Genomic DNA, 9,545 nt, shown 5'->3' on the forward strand with positions numbered 1-9,545 from the left:
GTGTTGTATGGCCCGCAACTAGCCAAGTTTCTTGGGCCGAATAACTTTTTTACATTTGTAATAGTGTTTTGGTATTAATAAAATGATTGATGATTGATTGATGTAGGGGATAAAATAAAATAAAAAATTCCCCCCCCCCCCCGTAAATGTTTGTGAACTGGAGCTCCTGTTTTCTTTGGTTACCCAGATAAAATTTAGGTACCCTGAAATTATCACGGGGTACCCAGCAAAATAATTAAGCTAAATACAAAAACAAAAATAATATTAGTATTTATTTTTTATCGGCTTTTTAAATTTTGCTTTAATTTTTATTGGACTGACAGATAAAAAGACACAAATTTGCCAAGACCTAATAAATACATTTGTACATTTTTTTTTTTACTAGCTTATGTTATGCATAGTAACCAAGCCCTGACTGTTTGATATTTAATGGAGGATAGTGATAAAATTAAAAATACACTTCCTTTCAGGAAACTAGAAATTTTTTGAAATGCAAATTCTAAAATTTCTTGAATTCTATAAAATTCTAATTTTCTAAAATTTTTAAAAAATTCTAAAAATTCTTGAAAAATTCAAAAAATTCTTAATTTTTCTTAAATTTTAACAGAAAATTTAAAATTAAGTTGTCTAAAATTCTAAATTTGTCAAATAAATTAAATACTTTATTTAAAATTTTATTTGAAATCTAAATTTCGATGAATATTTAGGTTGTTTAGGATGCTTTTAGTTCTACCAAATGACGCTGCACTATCAGTGGCGTTCATAGTTCTTTTGTTCCTATTAACCCATACTAAACTACCAAAGTTTCCTCGTCTATCAGTTTACCAGTTTTGGCGCGGCCCAAGTTTTGATGCATTCAACTCAGTTTGGTGCAAAACTTCTGTCAGTTTTGGTGCAGCCCAAGTAAAGCCTTTTTTTCTTTATTGCGGTGAACCCGAAAGGCCGGCCAACCCTATTCTAGACTTTGATAATTGTGTCTTATTTATTCTTCTTCTATTTCTTGTTTATAAAGAAGAACGCACTTTATGTAATAAATTTTCTTCAGTGATTTTCAAGGATGACAAACATATGGTTGCTTTAGTTCGCAATAGATTCAGTAATGGTAAGCTCAGACATTAGGGAAGCGCTCTCCCTGCCTTTATAATGGTCAGTTACCCCCCCCCCCTTCCAAAAAAAAACAAAACAGTGTTGGTCAATTTTATTTTTAATCGGTAGAAAAGCAGCTGTAGCTTAACTTTTAAAACATTCCGATTTTTTCTATTTGGAAGTCTATTTCTTTTTCTATGTTTCCTTCTTATTCTTAACACCAATTTTACTGTTTCTCCTCTTTAGTATTATATTTTCTTTAAAGACTGTTTGCCGTGTGAAGGATATGGAATGCATGCACATTTGAAATTGAGTAATTGAGGTAACATTGTAAAAATGTCCCTTGACTCCTAGAGAAAGGGACTTCAATTCAAAAATCTTAAACCGAAACATGATTTTTTACATTTATCTGCTATCATTTCCCGTGCTTTACGCTCAGACTTTAATTTATTTGAAAATTGAAACATACGCGAAAAAGAAATATTGTTCAAACACTTTAAAAAAGGAAATAGATAGTAGTGTATGAAAAATTTATAAAGGAAGCTCTAACTTGAAGCATGAGAGAAAATGAGTATATGACCGTTCTTGATAATCATTTATAAAAAAAAAACGGCTTCTTTTATCGATAAATGTTGACTTATGTGGTAACTGAATTCTTGACCATTGGCTAATATATTTTTGTCTCAGCTCAAATGTCTTGAACACTGAATAAAATCAGGGGCGTAATTTGCCATGGAGCTGGGGGGCAACTGTCCCTCCCACCTCTCGGTTTTCCCCCTCCCCCCTGTTGAAATTTTGCTTCTTCAAAATCTTGTCAAAACTAAGATAAGCTTGCATAATTCAAGCATCCACAGATTTGGGTCAGGTTTCCTTAGTATACCTTTTACCTTTATGTTACGATATGACTCATTTTTCAGTTTTCACTGTAATTTTCACTTGATTTGGGAATATTGGCTCCAACTTTGCCTCACCCCCCCTCCCCAAAGGATTTTGACGAAATTACGCCACTGTCTAAAGTAATATGTAAAAATTACAAAGCTAATATATAAAGAAAAATAAATTATAAAATAAATGTCGCTTCTAGTTTTTTGATTCTTATCTTTTTGTTTTTTTATATTTTCTCATTCTATTATTTATTATTTTTTTTATGTTGATAGAATGATGATGCAACAATTGTAGCTGGTATGACTGATGGCATGATCTCAATGAGACATAGAAAAAGTGAAGAAGAAATGCAAAAAGAAAAAGAAAAGAAGGAAAAATCTAAACTTCAGCCAGTTGTTTCCCATATTGTAAGTGTATCCCTCTTTTTAATTTTTGTTATGATAGGGGGGAGTTTTATGAGGTCGGCTCCCCCCTCTTTAACCAAATCCCATCTTCTCTCTATAGTACAGGCAAACTAGAGTTTGACCCCCAACAAATTGCAACAGAAATGATTTTTACACCATGCTGTATAAAAAAAAAGAAGCTGAACAACATACTTAAAGTCGCACATTCTAGGTCAACGCAAAACTAGTTTTTTTTTTGCTTTTCGTGTCAATTTTTAGGTTAGGTTAGGTTAGGTTAGGTTGACTGCAAACTGAGTTGCAGTCACTGTTTACACTAAAGTTTGGCTCTCTTCCCAGTTCTTTAAGAACGACTGCTGAAACACAAGGCTGTTAAGCTGGAATTAGAAGCTTTTTTAATAATTCATTTATTAATTTTTAATTAATTTAAAGATAAGAGTTTGCCTTTGGAAAATTCATGGGGTATATATAATTTTGGCTATATTTTCGCATATTAGAGGGAGTTGAGAAACATCTTGCGAGAACATTGCGTAAATAGATTTAGATCTCGTATTATTAACCTGAGATCAAGCTCACTGTGCCACTACAGGACTATAACAAAATAATGGTTAGAATTATCTTAGTGCTAGAATAATTAGTGCTAGTAATATGCTGGAAAATCATAGATTTCCTGAATAGAAAATCGAGTTGTGGTTTATGGTTCAGTTGAAAGCTAATGTTCATATCTGCGTTTTTTCTTATTAATTCGGCTTTTATGAGTCCGTTTTTTTTTTTAATTTAATGACGATAGAGTAAGTACCGTATGGCACTAAAAGTGGTACTATTTTGTGAGGCCATTTCCAGAGTCAAGAAGGCCAGGCTATCATCAAAGCCACTATCGTTAAAAGATATTAATTAAAGGTTTACATTTTCCCAAAGTGGTTCCAGCAATTGCAGCAACTAAGTAAAGAGCAAACCATGGTACGATAATAGTGATATGATATATTTGTTTAATTAACAACAACAATCCACATGGGAAAATCAATATGACTCACCCAAAGCCAAATGGTTGACGTGGGATGAATCAGATAAAAATATCATTTAAATTCACTATAATTAGAAACAAGAAGAAATGAGGACTTAAAAAGGCCAAAATAGTGATATAAATTATATCATAATATGCATTTCACACTTGTATATATATTCAAGATCGAAAGTGTAACTTAGAGTATCGTAAAGTGGACCAGTGGAGGTGTTTCGCCAGTCTATGGGCGGATGTTCCCTTTTGGAATTAATCGCTAAAAATAAAATCGCTGGTCATCATTCTGCTTGCTTGTCATCAGACAAGCAAGCAGAATGATGATAAAAAGGATAAAAAAGAGAAAGCTGATGGGAAAAAAAATATAGAGTGGGTAAATTTGAAAAAAGAATAGGAAAATGTGGAAGTAAAAGAATGAAACCGGTAATATTAGACTGAGCAGCGACGGATAAAGGGCGATTGGGCCCATTCGGGTCCCACATTTGAAAGGGCCCCGCGTTACCATCAAAATTAATAAAAAAAATATTTTGAAATATAAAGCAAATTGTTTTTGACTATAAGGGATAAATTGTGAATCATTCAAATAGTTAAAAATGTATGTATTTTAAGTTTACATTGTTGGATGAGATTTATTAATATGTTTATTTTGATGAAATATGTATTTTACAATATAGAAAACTGATACCCGTGGAAGTTCATGTGAAATTTATTGAATTTAATCGGGATAGTCCTATATTAGAGAGATTTTGCCCTACGTGCATGAAGTTCTTTACGTACGTAAACTACTTTGTAGTTATATTTCATTCAAATATTTTATGTATAGAGAGGCCCCCGCAAAAAAAAAACAGTCGGGCTCCACACCTATTTTATCCGGGCCTGAAAAAAAACTTAAAAACTTTTCCGCATGCTGACCAATAGTCTGCGTTGCGCAGGTACCGATCTTCTGATTCAATGCCTTCGGACGGGACTGCAATGCGTGGTTGGAGTCAAATCATCCCACCCTTCCTCTGTTTTTCCCCCAGATTTCTCCAGGTACCACTTTGGAGCCGGTTTGATTTTGGCTGAGCTTATAGTCACACCATTGACCCCCACCCCAAACCAAAAATCGGCGACACCAGGACTCGAACTCCTGACCTCAGGATTTGAAGTCCGGAGCGCTAACCACTCGGGCCTAAGACTGAGATAAAATAAGAAATGAAGAGTAACATAGGCGAGGCTTTATATATTTCATATATTATTAATTCAAACACCATACTCATTATTATTTCTGTGAACTGGCCGTCCAAAGGTAAAAACGCGTATATATAAGAAAAGTCACTTCCCGAGTTATATATACCACTAAATTCAGCACAAAAAGAGACGAGTCAAATGGTATATGTAAGAATGTCCTAATAAAATCCCCTGTAAAGATTTTTTCTGGCAAAAACACGTATCTGCAACATTTTGCCCCGTTTGCCAAAATTGAAAAATCAACATTTAGCATTGTCAGCGAACTTTGGTATGTATTTTAATTGCATAACTGGAAAGAATTCTGTCTAAAGCCAATCCTAACAACTTTTCAGTGCAATCCTGTGTCTAGTGTGGCGCAATGGTTTGGAAACGTGCCGCAAAGCTTGAGAAACTTTGAAGACGATCTTCTCGGAATAAAAAAAAGTGTATATTCGCCTTTTTACATTTGGACGGCCGTAGTGTAGGGGTTCCGTTAGTCTATATCTGATTCTGGACATGTCTATTTTTTAAAAGCTTTTTTCTCCTAGAGGACGAGTGTACTAATACGACGATGATTGATGAATATTCTGATTAAATGGCTCATTTTGGGAACTGAATGTAGTTGGCTGAAACTTGGCTCACAAAATCGCAACTTTCCGCAAAGGACTGTTTGAGAACAATAATAAAGGAAGCCAATAATAAAGTAAGAATAAACATGTGATCGGAACTGGCAGTCACGTACATGGGACATTCAGTTGGGTTGAGAGGGGGGTGGTGTAGACATGTGACAGGAAAACAAGAGAAGTTAGGAAAAGAATCGTAAAAACTCATTAAAATTTTACTGAGATCCTACACTACCATGGTTAACAACCAGGGTCGTATCCAGGATTTTTTTTCGGGGGATGGTTATAAAAGAATTTTTTCCGGAGGGGGGTGGGGGCTGCAAAAAAATAAAAAACGCATCAAAAATCTGTTTATGTTCATTTTTGTTACGTTTTTGTGAGTCGGAAAACGCTTCGAGGGGGGGGGGAGGAGGGTTCAAACCCCCTAACCCACCCCCTGGATACAGTCTTGATAACAACATAAAGCGTTTTTTGTACCTTGGGCCCATCTTAGGTCTGAAAACCTAAGATAAACCTAAGATAAGTGGTTTTCAATAAGTCAAATGGCGAAATTTTTGGATTTACTCTCATGGAATATCGGATTTACTCTCATGGATTGAAGAGTCTCATGGATTGAAGAGTTGGCCAGCAAGAAGTGTTTGAAAAACTTTTTTTTATATGCGTAATGGAATTGAGTTGACTAAAAAAAAAAATTGTTTTGTGTTGGGTGTTTTTTTTTTTTTTTTTTTTTTAATTTTGAAGTCTTTTTATATTCTTATTTTTATTTTCGTTCTTGGCAGTTTCTTTTTAAACAGAAGAACTTCACTCAATCCATCATAAGGTCCATTTGACTTAGAAAACTTAATCACACCTGAAAACCGTGATAAAAAAAAAAAATTCTTTTTACTGTTTCAAAACTAAGAAATTGTTAGGGTATTAGCACATTTTGTCAGTACTGCTGTGTTTCTAGGGCTATAGTGAGAGAAAGGTTGAGATGGCTAGGAACTATTTTGTGGAGGAAGGATGACATATTGCTAAAGATCGTCCTTTTAGATCTAGGGCCAAACGAAAAGCGGGTCCTCCCTCGACTGGGGTGGGAAGTGATGATAAGAAGTTATTATTATTAATTAAATTTTAACTATTATCAGTTTATTATTATTATTATTAAAGAAGCTAATTTCCTATTAACAGGGAATTGGAACTTCTTTGGAGGGGGGTAAAGAGGGAAACTCTACATTTAATTGATTGAGATGGAGGAGGAGTCCACAGCTGTGTTGGACAATTAGGCGGCTTGGTGCTCCAGTTAGTTGTTAGTAGTAATAGTAGCCATGTTGAATCATAAAAATCGGAACTAATTAATTAAGTTTGACAACGTGTTTTGTCCATAAAGATTCGAACATTAACAATCTGTTCATTCCTAAACTCAACTAGACCTTCATAGGAAAGCTACATCTTCTTCAGGTGTTTGGTGTTATGGACTTAACCAACTTTTTTTGTATATGCGTAATGGAATTGAGTTGACTAAAAAAAAATGGTTTTGTTTGGGGTGTTTTTTTTGTTTTTTTTTTTTTTAATTTTTAAGTATTTTAATATTCTTATTGTTATCTTAGTTATTGGCAGTTTATTTTTAAACAGAAGAACTTCACTCAATCCATCATAAGGTCCATTTGACTTAGAAAACTTAATCACACCTGAAAACCGTGATAAAAAAAAAAAAAATTCTTTTTACTGTTTAAAAACTAAGAAATTGTTAGGGTATTAGCACATTTTGTCAGTACTTCTGTGTTTCTAGGGCGATAGTGAGAGAAAGGTTGGGATGGTTAGGAACTATTTTGGGGAGGAAGGATGACATATTGCTAAAGATCGTCCTTTTTAGATCTAGGGCCAAACGAAAAGCGGGTCCTCCCTCGACTGGGGTGGGAAGTGATGATAAGAAGTTATTATTATTCATTAAATTTTAAATATTATAAATTTATTATTATTATTATTATTAAAGAAGCTAATTTCCTATTAACAGGGAATTGGAACTTCTTTGGAGGGGGGTAAAGAGGGAAACTCTTAATTGATTGAGATGGAGGAGGAGTCCACAGCTGTGTTGGACAATTAGGCGGCTTGGTGCTCCAGTTAGTTGTTAGTAGTAATGATAGCCATGTTGAACCATAAAAATCGGAACTAATTAATTAAGTTTGACAACGTGTTTTGTCCATAAAGATTCAAACATTAACAATCTGTTCATTCCTAAACTCAACTAGACCTTCATAGGAAAGCTACATCTTCTTCAGGTGTTTGGTGTTATGTGTTTTAGCTTATTTTTGGTAATTTTTTTTAGGCACGTTTCATTTTTTTTGACTTTACGCCTTCTTCATTAGAAACGGCATTCCTGCGTTTTTTTTTTGCTTCTTTTTCTTGTTTTTGAGATATGTATGGTTGTTTAAGATCTCAGTGAATCAATTCCAAAAATCAGGTTTCTTTTTCACTTAGGTTTAATTTACTAATATAATAAAACTTAATTGAAAGTGTCACCATCACTAATTATGTATCTGATTAAGACGAAAATCTAAGAATAAATATATATATTAATGCAGAATTATAAAATCTTGGGAGAAAGCACCCGAAAAAGGGAGAACGTGAAGGCTGCAAAACTGTTTTATTGAGTTCTGGTTGATTGAAACTCAAGAAAAATATTTTTAAATTAATTGTTGGGTAATAATTATAGTTCAATAATGATAGTAGTAATAAATAATAATAAAATAGTTAAAAATATTGAATTTTGTTTGATTAAAGAATTTCTCCTTGTATCGACTATCTAATGGTAATCTAAAAACTACCACTCAAGAAGTGAAGTTAGGTTAATCTTAATAAAATATACCTATGCATTATAAAAATATAATACTTTAGAAACAAATTTAGGCTATATATTTACACATTAGGGAGGGTGGGGGTGAAGTACAGTGGATCGGCATTCAAAATGTGGTAGCTACAATTATTCTGATATTGTGAAGTAAGAATTGTTTTCTGACTTAACACTGTCCAAATTATATTTCCTCTCTATGATGTCAATTCTCTTTGTCTTTTCTCATGCTAAGTTGGAAGAAACTAGAGAAAGAAACCAGTTTACAGTGCGTCAATGCATGAACAACTTGAGCGGTAGGGGGTATATCATACAAATGCCTTTTTTTGTTTGTTCTAATCAATAGAATGTTCAAACTAATCTGTTTCTCCTAGCCTCTATTTCTTTTCGATTTTTCAGATTGTTTATTTTTCGCAAATTTGTATTGCTAGCGATCCTTTTTCTAAAGCAAAATCAATCATCTTATACAAACTTAATCTTGTACAACTGCCATCTTGTACAAGATGGCAGTCTGTACAAGATTTAGCGGCAATGTATAAGATTGCCTCTTGTAGAAGATGGCAATCATTTTTTACAACTTAAGGCATATTTGTTTTGTTCATTGTTTCCGAAGAAAGTGAAAATAAATTAATTCATCAGATACAAACATTCACTTATAGTTGGGATGGGGCTTTCCCCCACCCCTCACTCTTCTCTAAATCTTATGTCTCCGACGTCCCTCACATTATCTCCTCTATTTTTGTATAATTTAGAAGTTTATTTAATTAATAAACCGATTTTAAAATTTAATTTGTAATTTAGTTTAATTTAATTAATTTAATTTGTAAAATGCAAATGATCTGAAAAATAGAGAAGAAATATAGGCTAGGAGAAACAGATAGGTCTGAAGATAATATTGATGAGAGCAAGCAAATTTTTTTTAATTTAATAAATTGAATTTTAATTTAACTGATTGAAAACTTTTAAATTTAACTAACCTCTCCCCCCCCCTTAGAAATGATATCCTGTGTACCTGCTATGCTTGAGATCCATTGTGGCTTAAAGAGCGAAAAGATACTCGTTTTATATTCGGTGATTCTCATTTTTTTTTTCCTCGTTAACCTTAATATTTATGCTTAACTTTGGTTATGTTTTCATTTTAGGAAGAGAACTTACGGTTTAAACCATCCACTGGGGATGTTGTTGTTTCTGCTGTAGATCCGGGCTCCCTTCCTAGGTATGACTTATTTCTTCGCAAGTTTCAATACTCGGCAGCCTTAACCGAAGTCCTGCGACAGCACATTGTGAAAAATATGCCGAATGTTACTGTCAGTGTTATCCATGAACTTATAAGGTTAGTGACATCTAATAACAATGCCATCTATTGATAACTAAGTGACATTCAATCAATTGTAGAACGTTAAGCAAAGAGTATGGGAAGCCGATACGTGTGATGACACAGTAGATAGGTGCTCTGCTTGGCAATACAGAGCCTGGAGTTTGATTCCCGCTGC

General features: G+C 33.6%; 1 protein-coding gene across 1 annotated transcript in view; it reads left to right on the forward strand.

Annotated features, from left to right (window-relative positions):
• Positions 1–9,545, forward strand: part of LOC148946675 (U3 small nucleolar RNA-associated protein 15 homolog) — a 62,994-nt gene that overhangs the window by 39,972 nt on the left and 13,477 nt on the right. Inside the window, exons 7-8 of the mRNA XM_089097080.1 lie at positions 2,244–2,378; positions 9,195–9,385. Coding sequence (XP_088953206.1) covers positions 2,244–2,378; positions 9,195–9,385 — 326 coding nt within the window. The remainder of the gene's footprint in view (positions 1–2,243; positions 2,379–9,194; positions 9,386–9,545) is intronic.

This window comes from Artemia sp. Qi Xiang Cuo, chromosome 11 (assembly GCF_049724085.1).
Source record: "Artemia sp. Qi Xiang Cuo chromosome 11, ASM4972408v1, whole genome shotgun sequence".
Taxonomy (NCBI): Eukaryota; Metazoa; Arthropoda; class Branchiopoda; order Anostraca; family Artemiidae; genus Artemia; species Artemia sp. Qi Xiang Cuo.